This window comes from Hippopotamus amphibius, chromosome 3 (assembly GCF_030028045.1).
Source record: "Hippopotamus amphibius kiboko isolate mHipAmp2 chromosome 3, mHipAmp2.hap2, whole genome shotgun sequence".
Taxonomy (NCBI): domain Eukaryota; kingdom Metazoa; phylum Chordata; class Mammalia; order Artiodactyla; family Hippopotamidae; genus Hippopotamus; species Hippopotamus amphibius.
The window spans coordinates 71,564,893-71,578,423 of NC_080188.1; the positions used below are offsets into that span (position 1 = coordinate 71,564,893).

The window sequence follows — 13,531 nt, forward strand, 5'->3', positions numbered from 1 at the left end:
ACGTTCTAGGCACACACCTCTACCCTCAAAGAATGAAGGTTGAAGGGAACAGGAACTATGGTTTTCTAGCTTTCCCTTTCTTTTGCTGCCATCATTTTCAGAAGCAATGATTAGCTAGCCCAGGGATGTCACACAAGTAACAAGATATGATAGGGTTCTCTGGTCCTTGTGCTTCTTAGAATGTCACTGCCTCCTTTCTGCATTCAGAACAAGTTCTGGTTCAAAAGGAAAGCGTGGCCTCTTGAGCTGTCAGTGCCCCTGTTTACACAACCATGGACATGCTGACCGGTGCACAGAATTCTGGTGGCCCCAGGATGCGCAGGAGCTCAGTGACACTCAAAGTGACACCAGGTAAGCCTGTTACGGAAGCCGCACAAGGAACAGTGGAATCGCTTGTTGCACATGTCACTTCTGTTCACAGTTGTGCTCTATTGTCCCATCAGACGTCATTTACAAAACACCAGTTCAAAGATACAATTATTAGAAATTTCAAGATGAGGATATCAGAGAATTAAACCAAGCAGAGGGTTCTTGATCCTTCTGAATATGGGACCTACACAGGTTGCAAAGCACTGGAAAATTCTTATAATCTCATGCTTAATGAGGAAAGTACCCTTCCAAATGGTTTATATGGAGAGATTAAAGCTTTTATTAAAAACACACATGGACATTTAAAAAAGATGCGAAGGAGCTATGGCAAACAGCTAACAACTTGTATCTAGAGGCCACTCTTTCCTCTTCATCTGCATTGTTACTCTGTAATCCTCTCCATTAAGCCCCAGCATTTCACACAGCTACCCTTCAGGTCTCAAGACCTAAAACACCTCTTAAAGAAATATCCCTTAGTTCTGCTGACTTTAAGGATAAAAACCAAAAGCTGTAGCAAATAAAAACTAGGAGATGATGTGGAAGCATTTTATTACCATTTGATTTCCATCTTGCAGAAAGCAAATGAGAAAACCCCTACTTCTCATTTAATGGGGGACAGCCAGTGGTGTCCCATTGCAGCCTCCTTCCCTTAAGTGGAGACAACATGAGCTTCTGAAAACCCAGGCAAGCTCATGGAAGGGATGGTCCTAAGTGGAAGCAAAAGGAACAACGATTTCAAAAAAATCAAAGGCTGCTCTCCTTCTGGACTGACTCAGGTCACTGTCAGACATAACCTCCCCTCTTAGCCCAATCTCTCTGGGGGTGGAGATGGAATTGGGCTAGTTAGTCTGATGAAAGCTCTCAGGGCTACTCTAACTTTAACCCCTAAAGGACGGACATTGTTATTTATGGACAATATTTATTAAGTACCGACTGTGCCCTAGGCCCTGGGCTGGGCATGATCACACACACTAAGCCATTTAATGCCATGAGTTCACTAAAAGTATTCCATTCACGAAGCTCGCTGGGGAGTCCACAGAGAAGATGCTACAGCATCAAACAACTGCATATCCCTTGTTTCAAGTGAGCTATGGAATAATCTCGAGAAGAAACTAAGGCTCAGAGAGACCCGCCCAAGATTACAGACCCAGAGCAGGCCCCACTGGGAAGGCAAGTCTCCAGACCCTGACAGGAATGCAGATCTCCTGGCACCAGATCTTGGGATACCTCATCTGGTTGGAAACGCAAGGAGGGGAAATCAGAACTCTGCAACTTTGACTTGAGTGCATGAAAGAGATCAAAGATTTCTAAAACAGAAAGCGAACAAATCAGCATCCCTCCTGGTTTCAGGTATCTCGCATCCTGGTCATGAGTGACAGGGCAGCCTTTCTGTTTTCCAGACAATCAGTAAAGGCTGTGCAAGTGGGGGTGCTGCTGGCTGCAAGTAACAGAGACTTGGTTTACAGTTTGAAGCAATGAGTAAATGTAGCAGCTCACAGAACTGGTAGCCCAGAGGCAGGGTGAACATCAGGCCTGGTTAATCCAGGAGTCACAGATGTCACCAATGTCCCCAGTTTTCACTCTGCTCTGCCAGCAACGGTATTGTTAGCTTCAGACTGGCTCCCTCCGTGGTCTCAAGGTGGCTGCCAGCAGCAATGGGGGCTTCTGTGTTCCATCACAAGAGAGGGACCGGCTTCCTGCAGCTCTCTCTACTCTCCATTCAACCTCCAGAAAGGATTCCCATGTCCATTTCAGGACCAGTCACTGCAAGGGGATGGGAGTACACTGGACCATCCCTGCCTGCCCAGGGCCAGACCCAGAAGAGGATGTGCTTGGTAAATGCTGAAAAGGAGGATGAATGCATTTTGTGGATTCAATTTAGCTTAGAAATATCTACTTAACTCACCCTAAAGCTGAGTCCTGAGGCTGCAGCAAGAGAACACAGCAGGAAGAGTCCTTTCTAGAGCCATATCTGGGTCTTGAGAAAGGTCTAAACAGAGACTCCTTGGCATTCTCCCAACCCTGAGGCCCCTTTCTCTAGGACTCAGGTCCTTCCATTGTCCTAAGAACCTCAACTGTAATGCTCTCCCCAACACCCACCGTTCCCTGCAAAGTTCTCTGTGCATCACAGTGACCTGAACTCATGCCTTATGATCACAACAGCCCTCAATCAGCTGAGCTGAGCTCAGAGTCAGGGGGGGAGAAAGCTGCTCTGACTAATTCACACCAAAGTGTGAATGACTAACAAAACCTAAACTCTCCCCAAGGTATTTGAGATTTTACAGGAAGAAACTGAGGAACTCAAGCAAGACTCCCACTGGTGAAGATGACATTTAACTTGAGACCTAAGGGATGAGAAGGAAAAGCAGGAGGTGGGTGTTCCAGTTAGTGGACACAGCCAGTGCAAATACCCCAAGAGAAAGAAAAAATTGCCTGCATAAGGAACAGGAAGTAGATCAGCGCCACGAGGGTATTGTGAGTATTTGTGGCCAAATGACCAGGTGGAACAGGAATCTGTATACCTGGCTGTTCTGCAAACTCCCAGCATCCATTATTTGCTGTGAAGTTCCTCCAGGAGCAAGGTTTTTAAATGATAACAGTGCCATTTATTAAATGCTTCCAACAGGCCAAATACTGCGCCAGGTGCCTCCTAAATTAGCATAACCACTGATCCTACAAGGTGAGTCACTATTACTTCTTCCTTTAAAGGGAGAAAGTGAAGCTCAGAAACATTTCGTAACTTGTCCAAGTTAATGTCCAAACATTTAGTAACTTGCTCAGCACCTGAAGAATCAGAAGAAGGATTTGAATACAAGTTTGTCTGACATCCAAATCTGTAAACTTCTCTGTGCTGAGCACAAAATGGCGGCAAGATGCAACAGTGTGAAAGTCTATTTTCAAGCAGGGAGGCCAGAAATCTCATATAATTTTAATAATTATTGTTATTGTTTTCTCGAGGGCAGGAACTTCAGATCTTGTTCCTTGCTGCATCCCTAGGCCCTGAGCTCTGTGCCTTCTACACACTGGCACTGAATCTGGGATATGGACAAAGGCCAAGTCTCAGTTTCTTCATCTATGAAATGGGGGTGCGGGGTATGTGGAACTCCTGTGAGGCCTCAGTACATAATGGGTCTTCCACATACTTGGGCTGCCAGTTCACAGTCTGTAGTTCTGAGATGGCTCCTTCATCCAGCATCTTACCTGACTCTCACAGAAACCCTAATACCTGCAGGATTTGAGTACAAGTCTGTCTGACATCCAAATCTGTAACCTACTCTGTGCTATTGTGAATGGTATTATTCACTCCCATTTCACAGATGGGGAAAAGAGATCCATCCACATAACAGGGTTCCCTTCTAGAATACAGGCTGCCCAGGGCAGGACCTGCGTCCAGTCCCCAGGGCTAAAGCTGACTGGAATATAGTAGGTGCTTGATATATATGTGTTGCATGAATGAACAATCAAAAATCATCACTTCTTACTCTGATTACTATGCACTTCTCCCTTGTTCCTCCCCTCTAAGAGCTGGTGAATTTGTGAGATAAACACCAGGCAGGGGGTGGGGGTGGGGTGGGGAGATAGGATAAAGAAAGAATTAGGGTTTGCAAATGTCCACTATGAGTCAGGCAGTGCTTTTAAAATACTTTCAAACACAGAGCCCAGCGCCCTGTCCCATCATCCTCAATGTAGACATGGGAAACGGAGGCTTCCTCCAGAAAGCCAGACCAGAATGACCTGCCAAGATCCCCTCTCCTGGCTCCAGCCAGACCACTGGGGCACCTGCCAGCAACCCAGCAGCCTTTCACCTCTGCCTCTCTGCAGGCTGCCAGCAGAAGGAATACCCAGGAAACACACTGATCCTTCCTGAGCCTCTCCAAGGCAGGCGACAAAAGACCGCTTTCAGCTGCCTGGGATCTCCCCCAGCCCCCCAAACCCCTAGCTTGAGGCAGAGCCCTCACCCAGCCCAAGCTGCCCTGCCCCCCTCTCCGTACACACACCCATCAGCAAAGCATGACTCAGCGGTTCTCCTCCCGGGAGCGGGGAGCGCCACTCTTCAGCATATCTCTGCCCATGTTACACACCCAGCCTTTGCTCCCCTGGGTCAAGACGCCTGGGAGCCCACCCCACGCTGGCCCAGCGCTCCCCAGGCCTCGGCAGGGCTCCAGCTACGGACTCCTCGGCCTCATTTCCGGCGGAGCCAGGCATCAGCGCGGTAGACAGCACCCGGGAGTCGAGTCACCGCTCCGAGCCCACACAGGTTCCTGACACTGGCTCCCACGCGCACCAGTCTCCGCGGCACGCAAAGCGCAGGGCCCCTCCCACTGAGGCACCCACCAGGGGACCTCTTGCTAAGAACCCACAAACACTTATGCAGCCAGTCCAACAGCCTCTAGGGAAGATGCAGACAGCCCCTTAACCCGGCAAGGTCTCCAGCACAAGTGTCCCCACCGCTGCATGCTGACACCCCGCGGCTAGCTCTCCCCATCCTCAATGGAGGCTCCACTCCAAGGGCCCCTGGCTGCGGCCCAGGAGCTGTCCCCACCGTTCCCTAGGCAAGGTGGAGCAGAGGAACCCTTGGAAGTTACAGGCTTAAAAGAGAGGACCGCTGACCCTCTAGATACCCCCAGCCTCGTAGTGGGGGTTGGGCTTGGGCTGTAGGGCCAATTTAGGGGATTTCAAACGTAGGGCCCGTCTGCGGTGGCATGTCCCACTCTTTGGTAAAATTCTGACAGTTTAGGGTCAGCTGTTCCTCTCTCAGTTTAACTCGCCAGGAATAAAAGATGAACCCCAAATCAGCCGCCTTCTTCCACCCACTAAGGGACCCTGCTTCTGGAGGCACAGGGAGGGGCCGAAGACCGCGAGCCTCTAAGGGAATCTGGCAATGGAATTTTTTTTTTTTTTTTCTGGGTCCCTCTTCGTCTCCGGGTAGTGGGGAGCCTAGAAAATTCTGCGGGCTCTGGGCAGGGCTGAAAGGGCAAACCCAGGATTCTATGCCACTAAATTTCCCCGGGATTTCTTGATCAGATTAGCCGCAAAGGTGGCCTTTTTAAAAATGAGAGCCAGGGCCGATTCAGGTTGCCACCAGGCCTGGGGGCGGAAAGCTGCCTGCCGGAGGGCGGCGCGGAGGAGGGCGCTGCCCTCTCCGGCCGCCGGGCAGCGGAGGCCGGCGCCCTCGGGCTCCCTCCCTCCCGGACCCGGGGCGGGGTGGGGTGGGGTAGGGTGGGGTGGGGGGACACGACACACAGCGCGCGGTCCAAACCTTCGGAGGGCATTCGGTGCGACGGCATCCCCACGCCGCGGCCGGCCGGAGGGGGCCTCAGACAACACGTACGTTACCTTCAGTCACATAGCTGTGGTCCCGCAGGAAGCTGTGGTTAATTTTCCGCGTGTCCGTGTCCTCGCCCATTGAAGGCCGTGCCTGGTGCCCTGGGCATGCCCCGCCGCCGCACACCGATGCAATCCGCAGAGGTCGCGCCGGGCGCGCGGGCCATGCCGCCGCAGCCTAGCAGGGGCGCGGGCCTCCGGGGCCCCGGGGGGCGGGCATCGCGACCAGGGGCGGCCGGGGACGGGCGAGGGCGGCCGGGGCGGGCGCCGCGGTCAGGCTTGCGCGCGGCAGGCGGGCGGCGGCCGCGGGTGGGGGCGGGCCGGGGCCCGGGAGCGCATCCCGGCCGGCGGTGCGCGCTGCGTCCGTGCGCCCGGCAGCGGAGGCCTGGTGCCGGTGCGCCTGGCTGCGGCGGCGGCGGGAGGGGACGCGCGCGGCGCTGCGCCGACCTAGCCGGGGCCGAGCCGGGCTGCGCGGGCTGGGGCCGCCGCCGCCGCCGCTGCCGCCGCCGCCGCTGTCGCAGGCCCCTCCCTCGCGCCGCCCGCTCCTCCGCCCCCACGGCCCGCGCCTCCCGCCGCGCGCGGGCAGCCCAGCACCCTGCAGGTGGAGCCGCGCCCCGGTAGAGGCTGAGTCTCCGCGCTCCTGGCCTCGCGGGTGGGCACCTTTGGTCCCCGGGTATGCCAGCAGGGAAGGGAGGAAGGAGATGGCCAGCTTGGGCGGGAACACGATCAGCTGAGCCTTTGGGGGGCACCTTGCGTGCCCAGGTACTCCAGTTATGGAAGAGACAGCCCACGCGTGGAGAGACTACAAGAGGGGAGGACAGGTGCGCAGCAGCGGCGACCAGAAGAACAGGGAAGGGAGCGGGGCGCGGCTGAAGGCGCATCTGGAGAATGGGAGACTTCACAGCGGGGGAAGACCCGGAGTGTGAAGTGGGAACAAGAGCCCCCGTTCATTGGTAGAAGAGGGTAGGTCCGACGCATTCCCAGGACCCTCCGGAGTGCAAAACTGGACCCGTGGGAAGAACCTAGGGGACGGATTGGGGGGAGGGAGAGTCAACACCTACAGACAAGGCAAAACTCTGGATGAGATGGCTGGAGGTAGTTGGCCTCCTCCAGGCAGAGTACCGAGATCTCTTCTCATGTTCATCTCTCTACTTACTGGTGAGATAAAGTGTAGAAACAGTGCTGGGTACACACCAAAAACAGGCTGGGAAATGCGGGTCCCTCCGCTCTCTGCCAGGCAGGAACCTCCCCTCTCCTTTCCCTTAGTCATAAGCGTACCCCCCACCCGCCTCGCATCCTACACAGTGCCTTACACAGAGCAGGCTCTCAAAAGCTATTTTGTTCCCTCTTTGGGCCAGCTGCCACCTCCTCCAAGCCGACCCCTTGCCTGATGAACGGAGTGCTCTTCGGGGAGCACATGGCCCAGTGGGGGCATCAGAGGTACGGATCAACCACCCCCCTCTCCCCACCCCCACCCCCACCCCCACCCACACACACACACAGACACACCAGCAAGCTTTCCTAGGTGTTCAGCAAAACCTGCTTGGAAAGGGAGAGTAGGAAAGGTGCAGACTGCCTCTGAGGGGTACCAAAGCTGAATGGGGCCCCTTGGCCTGAGATGCAGGTGGGGGTTGGTTCAAGCCCCAGGTGGAAGGTGCAGCTGCTCTCTCACTCCTGCAATTCTTGATGCTTTCATCTTCTTAACTGGTTTTTTGGGGACTCCAGGCAGCTCCCCAAACGGCAGTGGGGCCGGAGAGTCCAGAAGGTGCTGGGGTAGGAGGATGGGGTTATGGGAAAGACTGGGGAAGGTGGAAGCCGCCTGAGATTTTTTGCAGGGGGGTGGGGGGGTGGGTGAGAGGGAGTTTCTGAAGCTAGATATGGGCTTTATTCCATAGGAATGCCCAGGATGAACCTATAAGGAGGTGAAAGTCCCCCCTCCCCCCAGCACGCTGCTGGGCATAATTGACCAGGCAGGACCCAGGAGGGGCCTGGGGCTCTGCCAGCGCCACCACCTGGTTGCTGAGTGACCTGGGACAGGTCCCCCACCTGTCCCCACCTAAGCTTTCTCACAGTGTCCACCTCGTACATAGCACAGGTGTGCGTATCCACTTCAAAGACCAGGTAAATGCAAAGACCCTCAGGATGTGAAAGAGGCTGACATCCAGTTTTCTGTCACCCACCAGTCTGGTCTGCTCAAGTGCTCTGCACCTAATAACAGAACTCAGCATCCCACTGTCTGTCTGTTCCCCCCTCACCTCTCTAGCTCATGTAGCAAGTGGCTGCAGCCTTAAATACTGGAAAATGAACAGGCTGGGTTCAAGTCCTAACAGTGAAGGGTTCTCGGGCAAGCACAACCTTGCCCGTTAAATGGACATGGCCACAGGGTGGTGTGGCCAGTTCATGCTTAGCAGGGGCCTGGCCTCATCAGTGCTCTGGAATGTTAGCCATTATCATCATCTTGCTTACCCTCGCCTCTCTTATCTTGGGGAGACCCCCTCACCCCATCCTCCCCATCTGTCAGTCCTGCTGAGATACCCACCCCGTCTTCCAGGATGCCCTAGATCACAGTGAAAAGGGCCTTGCCCTGGCCAAACATAAGCATCCACCCCTTTTGTCAGCCTGTAAGCCAGGCTAGGGACCCGGGAGTTGGTGGTCTTGAACCTTGCTGAGCCCCAAGGCTCAGCGTCAGCCCCTTGCACCCCCGTGCAGTCTCCTCTGGCTCCCTCAGGGCTCCTCCAGACTGTCTCCTCCATTCTCCTGAAGCTCACCCACGTCAGAACCAAGGCCCCTTCCTCAACCTCCTGCTCGCTCCCACTCCCACTCCACTCAACTGCATGCCATCGATTGCTTCCTCTCCTATATATGCAAGCATCGCTGCCCCTCAGCACATCCTGCCCCTTTGTCCTCCTGACCCCAATGTCTCTCTCTGTACGGCCTCCTCCCTAGTCTTTCATTCTTGATGAGTGTTTGTTGAGCACCTACTATATGCAGGTACATTTCCAGCATAGGCATAATGAGAACAGAACAGACCAAACTCTCTGCTCCCAAGGGGGTGGCCTATTAGTGGGGCAAGATCAATAAGACAGTATGAGCATATAACATGGAGGTCATGAAGAGTGAGAAAGTGGGGTGCGGGGATGGAGATGGATGGAGGGGTCTATTTACAAAGGGTGAGTGGAGAGGACCCCTCTAAGAAGGTGAAATTGTGTGACTACCACCTACATCAGGGAAAGAGGCCACTGCCATCCTCACAAGGCCTCCCTCATGACCCACGCTAACCACCTCAAAGATAACCCACATCTTGACTTCTAACACTGTAATTTTGCTGGTGGGGGTCTTTGTGTAAATAGAGTCATAGAGTATGAGTGTCTTTCTATCTGTTTCTTCTGTTCAGCGTTATGTTTCTGAGTTTCACTCATTGTTATACACGTGCAGCTGAGGTTTATTCATTTTCACTGTTGTATAGTATTCCGTTGACAGATACACTGCAATGTACCCTTCTGGTGATGGGCACTTCACTGGTTTTCAGTTGGAGGTTATGATGAGTAAAGGTCTGTCTGGACCTACTTCCACTGGGCATGTGTACTCGTTAGGAAATTGCCAAGTGTTGGGGTCTGTGTATGTGGAGCTTTAGTAACTGATATCGAAGAATTTACCTAAGAGATAATGTAAGAGAGTTCCTGTTGCTCCACAACCTTGTCAAACAAGATATCACCGTTGTTTGTGATTTTAGCTACTCACCACCTCCAGCGCTGCACTGGGCATCCACTCCCGAAACCGAGACTGGCCCTCCTCCTCCTTCCACTCAAGATGAGCTGGAGTCATCCTCGACCCCTCACCCTTAAGCTTTCACAGCCTGTCCATCTTTCATTCCTGCTGACGTGCTCTCAGAGCTTTGAAACCTTCCCCCTCCTTGTGCCAGCCTCAGCACCCCACAAGCATTCAGGGGCTCAACCCTCCCTCATGTGGACTGAAAGCTGACCATTCACTTTCCTGCTTAAAATGTTTCAAGGCTGCCAGCTTTTATACACTAAATTCTAAATTCTAAAGTCTTGGGACTTCCCTGGTGGCAAAGTGGTTGAGAATTGCCTGCCAATGCAGGGGACATGGGTTTGATCCCTGGTCCCAGAAGATCCCACATGCTGCAGCACAACTAAGCCCGTGTGCCACAACTACTGAGCCTGTGCTCTAGAGCATGTGAGCCACAACTACTGAGCCCACGCACCACAACTACTGAAGCCAACATGCCTAGAGCCCGTGCTCTACAACAAGAGAAGCGACCACAATGAGAAGCCCGCACACCACAATGAAGAGTAGCCCCTGCTCTCCACAACGAGAGAAAGTCCACATGCAGCAATGAAGACCCAGTGCAGCCAATAAATAAATAAATTTATTTAAAAAAATAAATAAAATAAATTCTAAGGTCTTTGTAATATGGCCCCAAACTGCATTTCTAGCCAATTCCCTGTATGCCCCATGTGTCCTGCAATTTTCTGAGCAAGGCTGGCCCCTTCAAGACATGGAAGCAGTGTAACAGAGGGACAGAGCAGCACCTCCGACCCAGAATGCCTGGCTCTATATTACAGCCCTACTGCTGACTGGCATGGGTAAATTACTTGACCACTCTCTGCCTCAGTTTGCCCATTTGTAAAAGGAAGACAATAATGATATCTACCTCTCTGGGAAGTTGGAAAGATTAACTGAGTTAAATATGAAGTGTTTAGAATAGTAGTTGGCATATATAATATGTAAATGTTTGCTATTATTGTTGGGAAGAAAATTACAACACTTAATTGAAGAACATGAAAGAACATCTCAATGAATATAGAGATAGATCATGCCCATGGATGGGACAATTCAGCATTAGAAAAATATCATTTCCCCCTGGTTAAATTTATAAATTTTGCTTACATGTAGGGCTTGTACACCTGTTTTTAGATTTCACTGTAAGTACCGTATAGATTTTACTGCTTTGTGAATGGAGTTTGCCTCTCTTATATGTTCTAACTGGTATTGCTATTCAGGAGAAGTGCTGTTGACTTTAGTGTGCTATCTTGTACCCAGCAGTTATGTTGAACTATCATATGATTTTTAAGTATTTTGGGAGCAGATTATCTAGGATTTTCTATGTAGACAATTATGTCTGCAATTAAAGACAATTTGGACTTTTTCTTTGCCATTGTTTCTCCATTTGCTGTCTGGCTCAGTTGGTTCCAGTAGAAGGTAGAGTTGAATAGCAGTGGTGACAGAAGGCATCTTTGTCTTTGGTCTAGCAATGCTTTTAAAGTTCCACATGAAAACATGTTTGCTGTTGGGTTTTGATAGATGCCCTTTCTCATCCTTCATAGTTTCCTGGGAGAGTTTATCAAGAATGAGTACTGAAATTTATCTAATGTGTGTGTCTTTTTGTTTGGCTACTTGCTTTGTTTTGCTGTATCTATTGATATGATCATCTGGCTTTTTGCCTTTAAACTATTCATCGAGTGAGTTAAATTTGCATTCCCAGGGTGGACTCAGCATAGTCATAAAATTTTATTGACACACAGTCATACTCATTTCTTTATGCATTTTCTGTGGCCACTTTCACACTGTAATTGCAGTTGTATAGTTGCAACAGAAGCTGTAATGTCCACAAGCCTAAAATATTTATAATCTGGCTTTTTAAGAAAAGTCTGTGAACTTTTCCTAGAAGTTTTTTATAGATTTGGGGTTTCCATTTTGGCTTATGATCCATTTTGAATTGATTCTTGTGTATGATGTGAGACAAGGTTCATTTTTTTTTCTGAAGTATAGAAGTTCATTTTCACACACACACAATTGTTTTAGCACCAATTATCTAGTTATTCTCCACTGAACTACCTTTTTATTTTTGTTTGAAATCAGCCATATCAGCTGCTATAAATGTGTGGGTCTATTTCTGGGTTCTCTATTCTGTTCCATTGATCTATTTGTTTACCTTGACACAATACCACCAATACCAATACCAATACCAATATAATTACTGAAGCTTTATAATGTCCTTGAAATTAGATCATATTAGTCCTCCAAATTTGTTCTTTTCTTTCAAAGTTGTTTTGACTTTGCATTTGATTTATTGCATTTCCATATGAATTCTAAAATCAGTTTGTCAGTTTTAAAAAATAAGCCTACTGAGATTTAATTTTCACTCAACACTGTTGAATCTATGGTCTATCAATTTGAGAAGAACTGGCATGTTAACAATATAGTCTTCCAACCCATAGAACACTTTCTGCTTATTTAGGTCTTCTTTAATTTATCTCATGTTTTATAATTTTCTCCATATCTCATTTTGTAAATGATATCTTTAAAACTTTTTTGATTGATCTTATTTCCTGCAAACTTGTTAAATTTATTATTATTAATTCTGGTAGTTTTTTTGTAGATCCCATTGGATTTTTACATAAACAATCATGTCCTCTGTGAATAAAGACAGTTTTACTTCCTTTCTAATCTGAATGCCTTTTATTTCTCTTTCTTGCCTTATTGCACTGGTTATAACCTCTAGTAAAATGTTGAATAGTCATGGTACAAGTGGCTATCCTTGCCTTGTCCCCTGTCTTAGGAGGAAAGTATTCCATATTTGAGACCATTAAGTCTGTAGATTTTTCGGAGGTGTTCTTTATCAAATTAAGAAAGTTCACTTCTATTTGTGGTTTGTTGAGAGATTTAAAAAAAAAATCAGGAATAGGGGTTAGGTTTTGTCAAATGCTGTTTCTGTGTCTTTTTATATTATTGTATAGTTTGGATTTCTTTATTCTTAATATGATGAATTACATTGATCAATTTTCAAATGTTAAATGCAGCTGGCACACCTGGGAAAAAACCACTAAGTCATGCTGTGTTATCATTTTTCCTATTGTTGGATTAGATTTGTTAAGAATTTTTGTGTTGATGTTCATGAGGGATATTGATATTGGTTTGTAGTTTTCTTTTCTCAAAATGTCCTTGTCTGGTTTCGATATCAGGGTAATGCTGCCTCACAGAAAGATTTGGGAACTATCCCCCCTCTTTCCATCTTCTGGAAGAGATTGTATAGAATTATCATTATTTATTCATTAAATATTTGTTAGAAGTCATCAGTGACTGGGCCTGGAGTTTTCTTTGTGGAAAGGTTCTAAATTATAAATTCAATTTCTTTTAATAGTTACAGGACTACTCAGGATATCTTCTTCTACAGTAAACTTTGGTAGTTTGTCTCTCAATGAATTTATCCATTCCATCTAAGTTGTTGAATTTACTAGCAAAAAGTTGTTCATAATAGTCCCTTATCCCTTATTATTCTTTTAATATCTGTAGGATCTGTAGTGATGTCATCCTCTCATTCTTGCTACTGGTAATATTGTCTTCTCTCTTGTTGTCCTCATAAGTCTGGCAAGAGGTTTATCAATTTTACTGATACAAAAGCTCAAAGAATCAGCTTTTGACCTCATTAACTTTCCCTGTTATTTTTATTCTATATTTTGTTAATTTCTGTTCTGATCCTTATTATTCCCTTTCTTCTTCTTACTTTGGGTTTAATTTGCTCTTCTTTTTCTAGTTTCTTCAGGTGGAGCCTAAGATAATTGATTTGAGAACTTTCCTTTTTTTCCAATATAGATGTTTAGTGCTATAAATTTCCCTCTAAGTATTATTTTAGTGACATATCACAGATTGTGACATATTGTGCTGTATATGTCATAAACCTCACACTATGAGGTCATTATTTTTGTTTCAAGAGCCAACTATATTTTAAAGAGTCTAGAATAATGAGACAATGTTATATATTTACTTGTGCAGTTACCATGTCTGATGGTAATGCTCTTCATTCCTTTATGTA

General features: G+C 48.4%; 1 protein-coding gene and 1 long non-coding RNA gene across 3 annotated transcripts in view; one reads left to right on the forward strand and one right to left on the reverse strand.

The window, feature by feature from the left end:
- PPP2R2C (protein phosphatase 2 regulatory subunit Bgamma) overlaps window positions 1-6,078 on the reverse strand; it is a 148,292-nt gene extending 142,214 nt beyond the window's left edge. Inside the window, exon 1 of one of the 2 annotated variants that reach the window (XM_057726398.1) lies at window positions 5,707-6,078. In XM_057726398.1, coding sequence (XP_057582381.1) covers window positions 5,707-5,776 — 70 coding nt within the window. In that variant the 5' untranslated portion in view covers window positions 5,777-6,078. Of the gene's footprint in view, window positions 1-5,629 lie in introns of both variants that reach the window. The other variant, XM_057726399.1, reaches the window with a different exon arrangement.
- LOC130848223 (uncharacterized) lies at window positions 5,606-10,323 on the forward strand. The gene is made up of 3 exons (XR_009052565.1): window positions 5,606-5,697; window positions 7,053-7,134; window positions 9,428-10,323. It is a non-coding gene; the product is annotated as an uncharacterized LOC130848223 (long non-coding RNA).
- Window positions 10,324-13,531: the final 3,208 nt, after the last annotated feature.